Genomic DNA, 16,181 nt, shown 5'->3' with positions numbered 1-16,181 from the left:
CAGTAAATGTATGGAATCAAGGAGGATGTCCTACTCCAGGGCACCCAATGCAGCCTTGAATATATAGACATGGGTGAAAACCATTCAAAATCAGAAAGCCAAATTCTCTTCTTAAAAAAAAAAAAAAAAAAAAAAGAGAAATCTGCCCAAAGCTGGGTAGGGAGGAGCTGTTCTTACAAGCAGCTTAAAGCCAATTTTCCACGTAACTATGAATCAGACTTTTCTTCTGAAATTATGTGTATCTGGAGAGGAAATAACACTTATTTTTTCCTGGCGTGCCTTATTAAGCAGCTAAAAGCAGTGATATGATGCTGGTGGGTGTCGGTGATGCTGGGGCAGTGCTGAATTCACTGCTTCGGGAAGAGAAGGAACTTCTTACATTTTTTAGCTTTCTCCTTGGTTAAATCATGGCCTCAGCTGAGGGATGGAGAGGTGAGGATCACAGAGATCTTCCAACCTCATGATCCCATGATCTGCACCCAGGGCCCTCAGCTGCTCATGGTAGGCTGTCCATCTACCCACGCTCTTGGCTGTAACGTGGAAGAGGAGCCCTGCTGCACGTAGCTTGCAATATCATGTCCAGGGTAAACCGAAACTGATCTCATGGGCACACCCAGCAGGAGACATCTCAGTGGAGCAAGGTGTCAGAGGTCTGGAAGCAATCCTTCATCGCCCGTGCAGGTGTGTGAATCTCCATATGGACACACCTATATGTGTGTGTAACCAGGTCCAAATGTCCAACAGAGAAACCTTCGTGCCTGAGATGCTGGGGAGATATTTCTGCCCTGTAGGCATGAGCTGGCAATGATTTTTCTCCCCTCTCCTGAGGTGAAAGGACTAAAAAAAAACTGGAGAGGAAGGGCAAGAACCACAGGTGAGCTGTGGGGAGGCTGCAAGGCATGGCGTGGGCTGTGCTTCACTTCTCCAACCTCCCTGGGTCTCGCAGCTCGCTCACAGAGCCGGGGAGGAGCAGGTTGACAAAACGGGGCCATCCTGCAGCCTTCTGCTGCTCCCCAGTGGCCGCGTGGAGAAGGCTTCACAGGAGACTATAAAGCCCTGGAGAGGTTGAAGGGGCTGCAGCATCTCTAAGTAGAGGACCTGATATCCTTTCTCACCAGCTCCACACCTCACAGATAATTTTCACAGGGCCTGGGAAGAGCAGGACGGCAGAAATATGGGAGAGATGCGCTCCAAGGCTTGGAGTTCTCAGAAAATAAGCAAATATTTTCAGGTCTGTTGGGCACCAACCAGTGCTTTCTGGGTTTATTCTTGCAAAATCACTGAAGAGGTAAAAAAAAAATCTCAGTTTCTGTATTCAGGCAATTCACCTGCTTGTTAAAAATGGTTTTGCTGCAGTTTGCTTTGGGATCCTTTCTCAAAACAGAGAGAGGCAGTGCCTGCTAAGGGACGAAAGCAGGAAAATGACAACTGAAGGACAAGGTCTCCAGTTGTTTCCTATCCCTCTGGGCACAGCCCTACAGGTGTCAGGGTGGTGGTCAGTGTAGAAGTAGGGTGAAATTGGGAAAGCACAGGAAGTGGAACATGCTGGTCCCTGATAAGAAAACTGCCTAGGGTGAGAGGTGATGGCTGACCCACATAGATGTGGGTAACTTGAAAAAAGGTGATGCAGGCATGGAAAACAGCACGCTGAGAGCTTAAACGATAAAGGGATGGAGTTTCCTTGCTGAGGCGCTAACCTCCATTGAGATTCAGCGCGAAAATCTCCATCTGGGAGTGCTGCGAGGGGCAACGCTGAAGAAAGGCTGCTATACCAGTGTCATCAGGCCACAGCTTAAAATGGAAGAAAGGGCATCTTGTGATTGCAATCAACACAGCCAAGGAAAATAAAAGATAAATTTCGAGTTATGAAAGTTGATAGATGGAAAAGGTGAAAAAACTTACAGCCCTTTCCCACAGGATTTTTAATATGTGACCAAAATGACTACTTCTGTTGTCAGAAACTGACAGGCAATGTATGTGCCGCGTATTAATCTCTTCTTCTCTGGGTCTTCCCGATCACAGCTTGTGCAGATAAGGGAAGGAAACAAAAGAGGGGGATATGGTTTGAAATAATTTTCATTTTGCAAGCTGAAGAAGGGGGTGTTAGCTCCTCTCCCTCACCTCACGCCCCTGCTTTGGGGATGCTCCTCACCCAGCTCCCTGCTCCTGAGACCTGCACACCCCTGTTCCCTTGGAGGTGCTGTGAGTGCCTGGCACGCTCGGAGCACCGCACCCTGGCACCAAGGGTGCCTCTGCCTGCGTTTTGGGCACCTCCCCTGTGCCGCACGATGCCCAGGCTGCCCCATCACCAAACGGTGATGAGCACCCAGCCGAGATGCCCACCCCAGAGCCTGTCCCGTGCTGGCAGGTGCCTTTTGCCCAGCTTCACGGAGCCGATCCAGGAGCGATCCCTGCGCCCTGCGCTGCGCTCGGGGCGGCGGCGAGCGCTTTCCCAGGCTGCCGCAGGTGCCTTATCCCACCGGGGGGGCTGTCCCCCCCCTCCTCTCTCCTTGTTGTGCTTTAAACCCGTCCTCCCAAGGCCGAAGGGCCAGCGGCAGCCCGTGTTTTGGGTCTGCTCCCCGGCTCTCAAGGTTTTTCCCCGGCCCCCCCCCGCCGCCCGGCCCCTCCATAAAGGCGGCTGCGGTCGCCGCGGGGCCGTCGCGCTGCCCCCGCCGGCCCGGAGCCCCCGGAGCCCCCCACCATGGGCCGCCCCCCGCCGCTCCGCCTCCTCCTCATCCTCGCCGCCCTCCTGCCGCCCCCCGGGGCCCGCCGAGCCCGTGAGATGGGGCTGGAGGGAGGGATAGAGGGAGGGGGCGGTGGGGATTGGGGTTGGGTTTGGGGGTCCCCATCCCGGGACGAGGTGGGGAAGGGGGGGGATGGCGCAGGGCTGAGCACCCCCCTCGCCTTCCTCCCGCAGCCCCCGGCGGCCCCCCGTGCGCTGCCACCCGGCAGGCAGCCTGCGGGGCTGGCTGCGGCCCCGTGCCCTGGCTGTGCGATGGAGAGAGGCAGTGTCCCAACGGGACGGACGAGATGTGTGGTGAGTGACGGTGGTGTTTTGGGGGGGGGTTTGGGGGGCACATCCTGCGCTGGGCAGCCTCTCAGGGCATGGGGATGCGTCCTGGAGCCTCCTCGGAGGATGCCAGGGCAGAGGGGACCATAGTGGTTGTTCCCAGAGCTGTGGGAGATCCCACTGACCGTGTGCTGTCCCCACAGATGCTCCCTGTGGCGGGGACCCCCACGCGTGGCAGTGTGACGACGGCCGCTGCGTTTCCAGCAGCTGGCGGTGCGACGGAGCTGCCGACTGCCCGGATGGCTCCGACGAGCAGGACTGCGGTAGGTGGGCCCCAGAGGGCTGAGAGGGGCCGAGAGGGGATTTTGTGGGGTGCAGGGTGACGTGTGAGCTTGGCTCCATCCCCACAGTGTGTGGGGCGAAGAAGCTGCAGTGTCCCGGCACTCACCACTGCATCCCGCACTGGGAGCTGTGCGACCGGCACCAGGACTGCGAGGACGGCTGGGACGAGGAGGGCTGTCCCCTGCAGCCCTGCCTGCCCGGGCAGTGGCAGTGCAGGAACAGGGTGTGCATCGCGGCCGAGTGGAAGTGCAACGGGGTCGACGACTGCGGCGATTCCTCGGACGAAGACGTCTGTGGTAAGTGGGCACGCGAGATGCTCCTTGGTGGGCTGAGACCTGCCTGAGGTACGTGTGAAGTTTTTTTTGGCTGTCCTGGATCCCAGCTCCCCTTGGGATGGTGGGAACCTGCAGACACTTTGTGGGACCTCCCCACAAGTCAGGGACCCACAGCATCTCCCGTGCCCTCCTGACATGAGCTGTGTGTGCCGCAGCCCCCTGCCCGGCCGGCATGGTGAGGTGCGACGAGGGGAAGTGCATCCTGGAGTCCCTGATGTGCAACGATGAGGATGACTGCCTGGACGGCACCGATGAGCCCAGCACGTGCGGTGAGCAGGCGTGGGGCCGGGAGAGCTGCAGAAGCAGCCCTGATTTATTTCACCCCTCCGCTGCCTCCCTGCAGGGCGGAGCTGCTTTGTGCGCAACGGGGGCTGCGCGGAGACGTGTGCTGACACCCACTGGGGCGTGCAGTGCTCCTGCGGGGCCGGCTGGGTGCTGCAGAGCGACGGGCAGAGCTGTGCTGGTAAGGAGGGGTTGGGGTGTGAACACTTTGGCTTTGCCGGAGCCAGCGTTCGTGCAGGAGCACCCACTTCAGCCCTGCTCCTGCCCACGTCTCCTACCTGGCCCCGAGAAGCTGCGTGCAGCTCGTGTCCCTGCTGTCACCGATGGGTTTGGGGTCTGGGGGCTGTCTCGGTGGTCCCTTGTGGCCAGGGGCTGGTGGTGCTGCCTGAAGGGAGCCATGCAGCCGTGCCGTGGGCTCCCAGCAGCTGCTGTCGCTGCAGATGTAGACGAGTGCTCCTTGGAGTACAGCCCCTGCAGCCAGCTGTGCCGGAACACGCCGGGATCTTTCAGCTGCTCCTGCCTCCAGGGCTACACGCTGCGCCACGGCACCATCTGCGAGGTGGCAGGTAGGGTGTGCTGGGCTGCCCTGCCCGCCCCAGGCAGCGCCCCGAGTCCTGTCCCATCCCCATCCACCTGCTGACACCGTCCCGGCAGACAACTCCACGCAGCTCCTGGTGGCCGTCGGGGAGGACCTGGCTCTTCTGGACGTGCGGACCCAGGCGTACCGACCCCTGCTCTCCACCGAGACCGAGCCCCGTGCCCTGGTGTACGACCTGCTCCGGGAAACCTACTACTGGCTGACGGAAGAGGGTGAACTCTGCGCCCACCACCCGGGGAAGGGAGCACGGCTTCTCTACGCAGGTGCAGAGACACAAAGGTGGTGGGGCTGAGAGCTGGCCTGCCACCCCGGCCCTGCTTTCCTGCAGTGGAAAGGGGAAACCTGGAGTTTGTGGCCAGGAGCTGAGGCTGTGAGCATTAACCACTGTGTCTCTGCAGATGCTGGGGAGGTGAACAGCATCTCCGTGGACTGGTTCACGGGGCAGCTGTACTGGGCCAGCAGCCACCCCGCGGCCATCTGTGCGGGGCTGGGTGATGGCCGGGGCTACGTCAGGGTGCTGGGGAAGGACGTGGCCCCGGAACAGCTGACAGTGTACCCCGCTGCGAGGTAAGGAGCTGGGGAGGCAGTGCTCGGAGCCAGGGCTGTGCTTTTACTGTGTGAGGGGGGTTTGGGGAGCCCTGGGGGCACACCAAGAGCTGGGTGCCCGTCCTCAGGTCCCTGTACTGGGTCAACCGTGGGCAGAGGGGCCGGACGGTCATCGCTGCAGCCGGCATGGACGGCTCGAACCGCCGGGAGCTCACGGTGGTGTCGATGGAAGAGCCTGTGGGGCTGAGCCTGGACTACGTGGCCGGCAGGCTGTACTGGATCAGCGAGTACAAGGAGGTAGGGCCGGGGGGCGGCAGGGCTCAGCCCCACCACGAGCTGGGAGGTGGCGAGGTGGGGCTGGGAAGGGCGGCCCCGCTTCCCCCTGTGGCACGGGGTGCCCCTGTGGCACGGGGTGCCCGTGCTGAGGCGTGCCACGTGGCGGCTGTGCCCCGTCCCCAGTCCATCGAGACGCTGCGGGTGGATGGCAGCGGGCGCCACTCCTTCCCCTCCGTCCTGCGGAGCCACGCCGAGCCGCTGGGCCTGGCCGTCTTCGAGAGCCGCTTCTTCTGGGCCGACGGCACCGAGCTGGTGTCTGCCAGCAGGGCCTCTCCCCGGGAGCACGCCGTGCTGCTGCGGGCCCCCGTCTCGGCTTTCACGGTGCTGCACGTGCTGCAGCAGCCTCCGCGTGAGTACTGCGCCGGGCAGCCCCTGGGTGCGGGGAGAAGCACGAGGGGTGGCAGCTGCCCGAGCTCCTCGTGTCCCCTTTGCTCCCAGGGGATACCGCTGCCTGTGCTCCGGGTCTGTGCAGCCACCTCTGCCTCCTGTCCCCTGTGCACCCCCGGGGCTATCAGTGTGCCTGTCCAGAGGGCCTCTACCTCCTGCCCTCGGGGAAGTGTGCAGGTGAGCAGGGCTGCAGGCTGCCTCCCTGCCTTGGGGTGCTTTGGGGAGGGCCCTGGGGAGCCCTTCCTGGTGCTGTGCCCCATGCAGGGGGGGAAATGAGGAGCTGTCTGCACCCTGGGGAGGGGATGGTGACGCTGGAGCCACTCTGACGCGCTGTCCTTGTGCCCCACAGAGCTGTCCATCGCCTACTCCTCAGGGAAAGCCATCTCCCTGGTGCAGGTGGGCCCCGGGCCACGCAGCCGACGAGTGCAGCAGTGGTGGGAGCCCCTCCAGCTGCAGGACGTGGACTGGCAGAGGTTGATGCTCTACGGGACGGATGACCACGGGACGCTGCTGCGCCTCGTGGGGCACGCCGGGAGGAGAGAAACCATCGAGACCAGGCTGCCAGGTGAGACCCCGTGGGGTGCCGGAGCCCCCCAGAGCTCCCGGAGATGCGAGGCTCTTCTGCCAGAGAGCTCAGCAGTCCCTTGGTGCCCACGCTGGGGCTGTGCCGAGGCAGCAGCCAGCTGTGCCCTGGCTGTAGGGACAGGGGGGACCCAGGCGGAGGAGCTGGGCTGTGGGGCAGCCCCATAACTGCTTGCTTGCCTGTTGCCAAGTCTGCTCTGCCCGCGTGGACGTCCGCTCGGGGAGCCTGTACTGGCTGGCGTGTAACCGGAGGGACATCGGGGTGACCCAGGCGCCCAACATGACCTCGCACGTCCTGCACCGCGCTCGCAGCAGCATCCAGCACCTCTTCTTGGACTGGCAGCGGGGGGCTCTGTACTGGCTGGCTCCTGGGCAGCCCCTGCAGCAGCTCAGCCTGGCGGGGGGGGACCCGCGGGATGCCTGGAACGAGACCTGGCCTGGAGAGCTGCCCGTGGCCATGGACAGCAGGGCCTTCACCCTGCTCTGGAGCTCAGCCCTGGGTGAGTCCTGGAGAAATCTGGAGCAGAGGGGGGTTGCTGTAGAGGCAGGAGTGACCAGTCACTCAGCAGGTCCCTGCCTGTGCAGTGGGACAGGCTTTGTCCCACGGGTGGGCTCCTGTCCTCAGCCATGAGGCCCCTGCCATAACTGGGGGCTGTGGGGGCACAGGGTGGGCCACAAGGGGTGCCGGCAAACCCCATGTCCAAAACATCCCCTCTGCCTGCAGGCCTGAGGGCACTGAGCCTGACCAAACGGCAAGCGGTCACCCTGGCACCCAGCTGGCCCCATGGCCTCGTGGCTGCCTTCGAGCCCTACCTGGTGTCTGTCAACAAGACGTCTCTGCTGCTCTGGGACCGGCGGACGCTGGCCCTCGTGCTGGCCGTGCCAGCAGAAGGCGTGCAGGGAGCGGTGGCCTTCGTGGAGCTGGAGCTGCCTGCAGGTGAGAGGGGCTGGGGCCAATGCTGCGCTGTGCTGGGGGCATCCGGGCTGCTCCTGGACGTGCCCGCAGCGTGGGCAGCCCCAAATCCAGGCTCGTGTTCCAGTGCCAACGAGCAGAGCGCCTGCCCTGCCGCTCCACCCACCCGTGACCACTGCGTCGAGGACGAGCACGAGCCCTGCCTCGAGGACAAGCCCGGCCACCACCTCCACCACACGACCTCCACCACCACGCAAGACGACCACCGCTGCGCCTCCCACCGCAGCGCCAACCACCTCCAGCACGTCCACGCCGGCCAAAACCACCCCTGCACCAACCACCACCACCACCACGTCCACCCCAACCACCACCTCTGTGCCCGCCACCACCCAAACAACATCAACCAAGGTCCCCTCTGTGCAGTCACCCACCACGAGGAGCTCCACCACCACCATGAGGAGCACCACGAGCACCACCACCCTGTCCGTGCCACCCCAGCCTGCTGCCCCACGGCTAACCACGAGCACGCAGCACCCAGCCAGCCCTGCACGCCCCCTCCCCGCCGTCCCCCACCTCTCCTGCCCTCGCACACACGTGCCCTGCCGTGACGGCACCGAGTGCGTGGCGCAGGAGTACGTGTGTGACGGGGAGAGGGACTGTGCGGACGGCTCTGATGAGGACGGCTGTGCCCAGCTCTGCGACACCCCAGGTAGGAGCCTTTTTCCCTGAGCAGATGGGTGGCTGAGTGCCAAGAGTGCTGGTGGGGCATTTTAAGTCACTGGGGGTGCTGGCACCCTGCCCGGCACATCTCCTCATCTCCCCAGGGGCCTTCCACTGCGTGAGCGGCGCCACGTGTGTCGGGGCGGGCGAGCGGTGCGATGGGGTGCCGCAGTGCCCCGACGCCTCGGACGAGGCGGGCTGCTGGAGCCCCACGCCGGACTGTGCCCTGCGCTGCGACGCCGCCACCCGCTGCGTCCCCGAGAGCTGGCTGTGCGACGGCCACGCCGACTGCCTGGACCGTGCCGACGAGCAGCGCTGCGGTGAGCCCCCCGGCGGGTGCCACGGGGTGGTTTGGGGTTGAGCTTTGGGTTCCCTCTTTCTCATCCATCCCCCTCTCCCCCCGGCAGCGCCCAAGGAGTGCAGCCCAGCTGAGTTCCCGTGCCGCAGCGGGCAGTGCGTGGCCCTGTCCCTGCGCTGTGACGGGGACCGGGACTGCCGGGATGGCTCGGACGAGGAGGGCTGCGCGGTGCCGCGGCCCCTGCTGTGCCGCGCGGGCGAGGTGGCGTGTCCCCGCAGCAGGCAGTGCGTGCCCCAGGCCTGGCGCTGCGATGGGGACACCGACTGCGAGGACGGCACGGATGAGGAGGTGGGAGTGAGCTGGGGACCCCCTGCCCCAATTCCTGGGGGGCTGGTGGCACCGCTCACCCCCTCCCTTGCTCCTGCAGGACTGTCCCCAGGAGGAAGGGCCGTGCCGTGACCAGCAGTGGGGCTGCTCCCGGGACCACGAGTGCGTCCCCAGCGCCTGGCGGTGCGACGGAGAGGCGGACTGCAGGGATGGCAGCGACGAGGCCAGCTGTGAGCAACGCGCTGCGCGTCCCCTCCGTGTCCCCCCGCGGGCAGCTGGCAGCTCTGCAGCACGGAGGGGGCCCTGCTCTGCGCTGAGGGGAAGGGTCCTGTGTGCAGAGCCCCCTCCCAGCACCGCTGGTGGCTCCAGGCCCTGGCTGGGTGTTGTCCCCATGAGACTGGTGGCTTCAGCGTTAGGATATCCTGTGGGCAGGCTGCTGGCACAGCTCTGGGCATTGCTACCATGCGTCCTGGGCACCCTGCGGGCACAGCTCAGCTTGCCCTGGGCATGTGGAACTGGTGGACGAGGCTCAGGGCAGCTTCCCCCTGTGTGTCCCTGCAGGCCAGCCCGCTCCGTGTCCGAGCCACGAGTACCCCTGCAGGCTGGGGGTCTGCCTCAACGTCTCCCTGGTGTGCAGCGGGCAGCAGGACTGCGTGAACGGCTCAGACGAGGGGGGGAACTGCTCCCTGCCCTGCCAGCTACGCTGCTCACAACTCTGCCACCCTTCACCCCAGGGCCCCGTGAGTGCCAGCAGCCCTCACCTGGGGGGTTTGCACTGCTCTGCTGCCCTGTCCCGGCTGCGGGAGGAGCCCCACACTCACCTCTTTCCCCACAGCGATGCTACTGTGCCCCTGGCTATCGGCTGGCTGAGGACGGCCTGACCTGCGTGGACATAGATGAGTGCACGGAGTGGGGTGAGCGAGCCTGCAGCCAGACCTGCCTCAACGCCCCGGGGTCCTACAGCTGCAGCTGCCTCCCTGGCTACCTGCTGGAGCCCGACGGCCGCGTCTGCAAGCTGGGTGGTAAGCCCAGGGGTCTGCAAGCATCAGGGGGGCATGCTGTGCCCCAGAAGGCTCTGCCGTGTTTTCTGGGGCCGTGGGGCCACCAGGGGCTGAGGGGGCTCTGTGTCACCCCCAGGACCAGAGCCCGTGCTGCTGGTGGCCGTGCAATCAGAGGTGCTGTCCTACGGCCTGCGGAGCGGGCGCGAGGAGGTGCTGCTGGCCACCGACAAGGAGCGCATCGTCTTCTCGCTCGACTATGACCCAGTGGAGAGGAAAGTTTTCTGGATGGATCTGGCCACGGAGAGCATCAGCTGGCAGGGCCTCGACTCGGGCAAGAAGGGCACGTTGGTGAAAGGTAGGCTGTGATGACACGGGGTTGGTGTGGCTGCCCTGTGTCTGTGCAATCCCCAGGATGCAGCTGCACCAGGCTGCATCCCCTCGCACGCAGAGGTGCTGGGGGGAGCCTGAGCTCCTGGCGTGCTGGAGACCCAGCCTGGGAGCATTTTTGCCCCAGCATTTTGCCCTCTGGGTGCTGACTCCTGGGCACGTCGCAGGGGTGAGGTCAGACTGCATCGCTGTGGACTGGCTCGGGAGGAACCTGTACTGGACGGACGGGGCAGCGGGGCAGGTGCTAGCCACCCGGCTGGGGGCTGCCTGGCGAGGGAAACCAGAGTACACCGTGGTGCTGGATGGAGACATGGACCAGCCCCACTCCCTGGTGCTCCAGCCTCTAGCAGGGTAAGTTTGGGGTAGGAGGACTTGGAGACCTTCTTGCCAGCCCTGTCCTAGCCCGTTTTCTCCCTGCAGAAGCAAGCAGTGGGATGGGGGAGAGTTGGGATGGCCTCACCTGGGTGCTGTTGGGGCTGTGTGACTGGGGAAGAGGAACCCCATGCACCTGCCCCTGCTTTGGGCAGAGCTCTTAGCACATCCCTGATGGAAAGGGAAACCCTGTGCTGTCCTCCTCCCACCAGGGTGCTGTACTGGTCCGAGGTGGGGAGCCTCCCCCGCCTGATGGAGGCCACCATGGACGGGAGCCGGCGGCACGTGCTGCTGGCCCAGGGGCTGGGCTGGCCCACGGCGCTGGCCCTTGACCTCCCCGCCTCGAAGATCTTCTGGCTGGATGAGAAACTGAGCAGCCTGGGTTCCGCACGCCTGGACGGCACGGACGTGAGGGTGCGTGGTGGGTGCTACAGGGCTGGGCCGGGTGCCAGGGGCTGTTCTAAAAACCCCTCTCTCCTCCAGGTGCTGCAGCTGGGCTGGGTCCGGAGCCCCTTTGCCGCAGCAGTGTGCGAGGGGCAGCTCTACTGGTCGGAGAGGAAGACGTGGTCAGTGCTGCGGGTGGACAAGGCTGCTGGCAAGAACAGGACCGTGCTGCTCAAGCGGCACGGGCAGCCCCACGGCCTCCAGGTACCTGCCCCAGGGACCCCAAACCCTGCTGCACCCACTCTGCTCGGGCACAGGGCGTGGAGGCACTGAGAGCTGCGGTCCTTGGGGTGCTGATCCCTGTGCTCAGGAGCTGCCAGCTCTCTGGTAGAGCTGCGAGGCCCCGCTCAGGCTGTGGGGCTGAGCCTGCCTTGCCCTACAGGTGATACACCCAGCCCTGCGCCCGGCGGTCCCCAACCCGTGCGCGGCACGTGGCTGCTCCCACCTGTGCCTGCTGAGTGCCCGGCACTCCGGGCAGTGCCGCTGCCCTGCCGGGCTGACCCTGGCTGCCGATGAGACCACCTGCCTGCCCCTCCACGACTCAGCCTTCGCCCTCCTCGCATCACCAGCAGCCGTGATGCAGGTACCTGCAGGGCCAGGCCGGGGGGCTGCTCCCCTCGCTGCTTTTTTTGGGAGCGGGGTCCCCGTCCCAGCGCTGTCTCCTTCCCCTAGGTCTACCTGAAGGATCTGCCCACAACAGCCACGTCCCAAGGCCTCCCTCCACACCGGGCCCTGCCGCTGGCCAAGGTGGGGCGCCTGACCGCCGTCGACTACATGGTGAAGGACAAGAGCCTGTATTTCGCCGAGGCGGGGGGCGACTCCATCGGGCTGCTGCGCCTGAAGGACTCGGGCCGGCTCTCCTGGCAGCGGGCGGTGGCCGTGGAGGGCTCGGTATCCTCCCTGGCCCTGGACTGGCTGAGTGGAAACCTCTACTGGCTCGGGGGTCAGCCGGCCAGCCTCCAGGTGGCTGCGCCCGGCGGGCGCTGGGCCCTGCAGCTGCTCAGCGAGGGGCTGCAGGGGGCTGCCTGGCTGGCCCTGTGCCCTCGCGCCTCCACCATGTGCTTCGTCACCGCGGCGGGGAGGCGAGGGCCGGGAAACGTGGTGGAGTGCGCGGCCATGGACGGCAGCGGCCGCAGGGTGCTCTGGAGGAGAGCCCGGTCCCCTGCCGGCCTCGCCTTCGGGGGTGCCGGCACCAGGCTGTACTGGGCAGACCGGGGTGAGTCTGGGGTCCGCCTAGGGTGCTGTGGGAGCTGGGGGGGACTCGGTGCAGCCCCAAGGGGCAGCCCTAAGCCATGGTGTCCCCTCTGTCTGTGCCTGCAGAGAGGGGTGCGATCGGCAGCATCGAGCTGGACGGTTCCCACTTCCGAGTGGTGCGGGAGGGGCTGCACGGCCTCTCGCTCTTTGCCATCGGGGACGGCTTTCTGCTCTGGACCACGGCCTCAACGAATGGTGAGTCCGTCTGGGGTGCACTTCAGCTCCTCCTGCTGCCCCAGGGCTTGGGGTCTCTGCCAGTCCCTGTGGGATACCGGGTATAGGGCAGGCTGGAGGAGCCCCACACCTCTGTGGGAGGAGGTGGAGGGTTGCTGAAGCTGCTGTGTGTCCCCAGGCTCCAGCAAGGTCTGGCACAGCCGCCTGGAGCAGGCCAAGAGCTGGTGGTTCCCCATGGAGCAGGAGCTGGTAGCCTTGAGGATTTACAGCCAGATCTCACAAGAAGGTGGGTCTGGGGCTGCCCCAGCCCCTGGTGCGTGGGGCACCGAGTGAGGCCCTTCTAATCCTGCTGTCCCGGCAGGCACCCACGGCTGTGCGAAGAGCAACGGGGGCTGCAGCCAGCTCTGCCTGCCCACCCCCGCGGGGCGGCAGTGCCGCTGTGCCCTCGGGTACCGCCTGGTGCGCGGGGTGAGCTGCGTGCTGGCCCCGCCGTGCCCGGCCCCGCTGCGGGCTTGTGCTGACCTCCAGAGCTGCATCTCCGGAGAGCAGCTCTGCGACGGGCACCCCGACTGTGCTGACGGCTCCGATGAATCGGGCTGTAAGTGCTCACCCCCTGCCGGGGCACTTCGGTGTCTCCTTTGGCTGGGAAGGGGGCTCTCACCCGGGTCTGTGCTCGCTCCTCCAGGCCCCTCTGTGGAGCCGAAGACGCAGGTTCCCGTGGTGGTGGCACCCTCAGGCATCTCCCACACGAAAGAGGAGAAACCAGCCATGCCCTCAGCCCCCCCTGCGCCTCAGCAGCCCGTCCCCAGCCTGCCTGCAGCCCCTGGGGAGCACCAAGAGCCCTTCCTGGTAACCCCCAACACCGAGGAGGTGCTGGGGGCCGTGCCCTGCAGCAGCGAGACGTGCAACCTGCGCGGGGACTGCGCCATCGAGGCCGGGCGGGTGACCTGCCACTGCGCCCTGGGCTACCGCGGGGACTACTGCGAGGAGGCCGAGGTGCAGCCGGTGGCAGGACCCATCGCCCTGGGGGTGGCCGTGCTCCTGCTGCTGGCCGCCGCTGCCGTGGGGGCCCTGGCCTACATGCGGAGGCAGGACAGGCGGAGGAGGTGAGCTGTGGGGTTGGAGAGGGGCCTGGGGGCAGAGCGGGGTCTGGTGCGCCCCTCTGCCACATGGAAAGCTGCAGTAAACCCAGCAGGACAACGACAAATGTTGGGATCCTGCTCCACCTTGAAGACAGGGCTCTGTCGCTCTGAGATGCTTTATTTGCTCTCCGCAGGACCTCGAGCACCGCTTCCACCCGCGTGCTCACCCTGTACCACCGTGAAAGCGACCCCGAGGAAGAGGACGAGGAGGAGGAAGAGCTTCCCCCCAAAAGCGATACCTTTGTGAACGAAGCTTATGACGGGAAAGAGGTGAGCAGCGTGCGGGGTGGGCCCTGCTCTGAACCCTCCTGACAGCCTGGCTTGCCCTGGGGCTCCTCCAGATACACCTCAGGCCCAGTGCACGCCTGCTGAGGCGAGAGAGGAGCAGGATGTGGGGATGCCAGGAGGCTGAGCTGATGGAGGGGCTGTACCGCTCCTCCTGTGGCCAGAAGCCCCGTGCCGAGGTGTGGGTGGGCCCAGGGAGGCTGGTGTAGATCCATCCTGGATGCATGAATCTGTTGTCTCTGCAGGAGCTGCCAGCCGCACTTGGGAAGGGACCGCCTCGCCCCGCTCCTGTATTTCCATAAAGGAACATGGTGCAGCAGCTCTGGTGCCATGGTGCTTTGTGTTTGGGGGAGCAGAGCGTGCTCAGGGCTCCGTTGGGGTGGAAAACTGGCCAAAAGAGCTCTGCGAGCAGGCTGGCTGGGCTCAGCCCCCTTACGCAGGCTGGTGGGTGGGATTTTATGGTGCAGTCCTGGCCCCTTGGGTGTCCCTTACAAACCAGTGCAGCCAGTTCTGCTGCCTTGCACCAGCCTCACGGTGGGAAGCAAAATCCAGGCAATTTTTCCCCAAAGTGGCTGTGCTTTGGAGGAAGGAGAAACCTCCTCCTGAGCCCGTTTTAACCACGGGAGAGGAGTCCTTGAGGAAGGCGGCTGTAAAAGCCACCTGTCCTCCCGCAGACCTTCCCTCCCCGCTCTCAGGTGAAGCTCAGGGGAGCAGGGTTGGCCGTGCCCCTGGCTCTCAGCCCAGCCTGCCTGGCAGAAAGCCCGTAACTACCCCACGGCACGGACCTGTTCCTCTTCATTTATTTTCATGTTTACACAGCCCTGAGCTGAGCGGAGGTGTGGGAGGCGCTCCCCTCCCCTCTCCCCCACCCTGCAGGCTGTGCAGTTGTAAGCAGCCTCCTGCTCGTGGGAGAACACCCTGAAACGCCGCACGGTGCAGGGCCTGGAGCACACAAAGCCCAGCTTTGGCACAGTCACGGAGCCTGGAGCGGGGCAGGCTTTTGAGGAGGCTGCAGAGATTCAGGCTGGGTCCTTGTTGAGGTGCCCCGGAGCCGGCACCCTTCCCAGCACCAGGCAGGGCAGTGCCCGCTGCTCTCCCCGTGCTGGGGCTACAGGTCGGAGTCACAAGGCAGGGTGCTCTTCCAGGGCCGCCCGTCTCGCTCGTCCTCCAGCACGTCCCAGGGGTTGCTGTAGGTGGTGGAGGGTGGCCCGGGCTCCCGCGCGGGGCCGGGGGGATATTTGGGGGCCCTGCGCTTCTTGCAGCAGTGGTGGAAGCTGAGGGTGAGGGCCAGCCCCCCCAGGATCTCCAGGCAGCTCCCCAGGTAGCTCAGCACCAAGCTGTAACCCGCAGCCAGCGTGCTGCCGGTCACCGCGGGCAGTGCCCACAGCTCGTGGGTGTACCAGGACACGGGGAGGAGGCTCATCAGCCCCGAGAGGAGCAGCACCAGCCCCGCTGCCCCAGCCACCGGGTGCCGGGGCTCCTCCTGCCAGCAGCGCACCCCCAGGGTGGCCACCACCAAGCCCAGCAGGGTGAGCACCAGCGAGGTGGGCATCAGCCCTCGGGCCACCTGCACGGGCACCTCCTTGAAGTAGCCCAGCTCGTCGGCCTGCCCGCAGAAGCGCTGGTGGCTGCTCTGCCTCTCGCTGCACAGCTCCCAGATGCCCTGCTCGAAGACCAGGTCGGAGGGCTGCTCGGGGACGAGGCTCACCTGCCTCCAGCTGGGCGTCATCGTGCCTACCAGCGTCAGCAGGAGCCCGCAGGGGCACAGCACCATGCCCACGATCATCGCCTTCGGCGTCCTCATGCTCGGAGAGGTGGGGGGGTGCTGCCCAAATTCAGCTCCCGCTCGCCGGAGGGAGGGAAATCAGCGCCGACTCCGTGCCCGTGGGGTTTATCCCGCGACGGGGCCGTGCTGCGGGAGGTGCTGGCAGCAGGAGGAAGTGCAGGCAGGGAGGAGCCGGGGGCAGGCAGCAGAGCTGGGCAGCACCCAGGCAGCACAGGGGGGGCAGCACCCTCCGGCAGCACCCTGCGGGGTCACGGCACTGCAGGAGCCACCAAGGCATCGCTCCCCGCTCTGCCCTCGCAGGTAGAGCGGCTGGGAGGCCAGGGGCAGGAGCCGGTTGATGAAAATCATTCATTAAAATGCAATTGCAGCTCCAGTTGTAATCGGTAAGGACGCTGTGTGGTCCTCTGCTGGCCCAAGAGACCTCCCCAGCCCCTTCGTCTCCTCGCTTGCCCTCCCAGCGAGCATCTCCCTGCACATCAGGGACCGCTCCTGAGCTTGGTCCTGCTCAGAGGCACACCCGCAGGTGGTGCTGGCAGCCCAGCTCCCAGCAGGAAAAGTTCCTGGGATGTCCCTTTGGGGCAACTGTGGGTAAGTCAGCACTTTTCAAGGTTCCCTACGTGGGCTTTTGCACCCCAAAAAATCACTGCTTTTGTGCGTCTC

General features: G+C 65.0%; 2 protein-coding genes across 2 annotated transcripts; one reads left to right on the top strand and one right to left on the bottom strand.

Annotated features, from left to right (window-relative positions):
• Positions 1 to 2,634: 2,634 nt before the first annotated feature.
• On the top strand, positions 2,635 to 14,054 carry LOC110352716 (uncharacterized). The gene is made up of 33 exons (XM_027456780.3): positions 2,635 to 2,777; positions 2,918 to 3,037; positions 3,214 to 3,333; positions 3,421 to 3,648; positions 3,843 to 3,956; positions 4,031 to 4,150; positions 4,410 to 4,535; positions 4,624 to 4,830; positions 4,966 to 5,134; positions 5,242 to 5,410; positions 5,573 to 5,798; positions 5,888 to 6,013; positions 6,186 to 6,401; positions 6,610 to 6,918; positions 7,143 to 7,355; positions 7,459 to 8,040; positions 8,156 to 8,371; positions 8,459 to 8,697; positions 8,777 to 8,906; positions 9,238 to 9,416; positions 9,512 to 9,698; positions 9,814 to 10,032; positions 10,232 to 10,415; positions 10,649 to 10,850; positions 10,920 to 11,084; positions 11,263 to 11,463; positions 11,553 to 12,096; positions 12,201 to 12,329; positions 12,487 to 12,594; positions 12,670 to 12,906; positions 12,994 to 13,414; positions 13,585 to 13,720; positions 13,981 to 14,054. The coding sequence occupies exons 1-33, from the start codon at positions 2,702 to 2,704 to the stop codon at positions 14,035 to 14,037; spliced, it is 6,675 nt and encodes a 2,224-aa protein (XP_027312581.3). The 5' UTR covers positions 2,635 to 2,701; the 3' UTR covers positions 14,038 to 14,054.
• A 465-nt stretch (positions 14,055 to 14,519) lies between these two features.
• On the bottom strand, positions 14,520 to 15,732 carry CLDN23 (claudin 23). Its single transcript, XM_021272456.4, has one exon. The coding sequence runs from the start codon at positions 15,537 to 15,539 to the stop codon at positions 14,844 to 14,846; it is 696 nt and encodes a 231-aa protein (XP_021128131.4). The 5' UTR covers positions 15,540 to 15,732; the 3' UTR covers positions 14,520 to 14,843.
• Between the last annotated feature and the right edge of the window lie 449 nt (positions 15,733 to 16,181).

Source organism: Anas platyrhynchos, chromosome 4 (genome assembly GCF_047663525.1).
Source record: "Anas platyrhynchos isolate ZD024472 breed Pekin duck chromosome 4, IASCAAS_PekinDuck_T2T, whole genome shotgun sequence".
Classification (NCBI taxonomy): domain Eukaryota; kingdom Metazoa; phylum Chordata; class Aves; order Anseriformes; family Anatidae; genus Anas; species Anas platyrhynchos.
The sequence above is the reverse complement of the archived record's forward strand: the minus strand, read 5'-3'. Positions and strand labels throughout refer to the sequence as shown.

Coding starts and splice junctions, on each gene's coding strand:
- LOC110352716 (XM_027456780.3), top strand. CDS start 2,702: ATGGGCCGCCCCCCGCCGCTCCGCCTCCTCCTCATCCTCGCCGCCCTC. Junction 5,799..5,887: donor CGTGCTGCAGCAGCCTCCGC/GTGAGTACTGCG, acceptor CTTTGCTCCCAG/GGGATACCGCTGCCTGTGCT. Junction 12,595..12,669: donor CAGCCAGATCTCACAAGAAG/GTGGGTCTGGGG, acceptor CTGTCCCGGCAG/GCACCCACGGCTGTGCGAAG.
- CLDN23 (XM_021272456.4), bottom strand. CDS start 15,539: ATGAGGACGCCGAAGGCGATGATCGTGGGCATGGTGCTGTGCCCCTGC.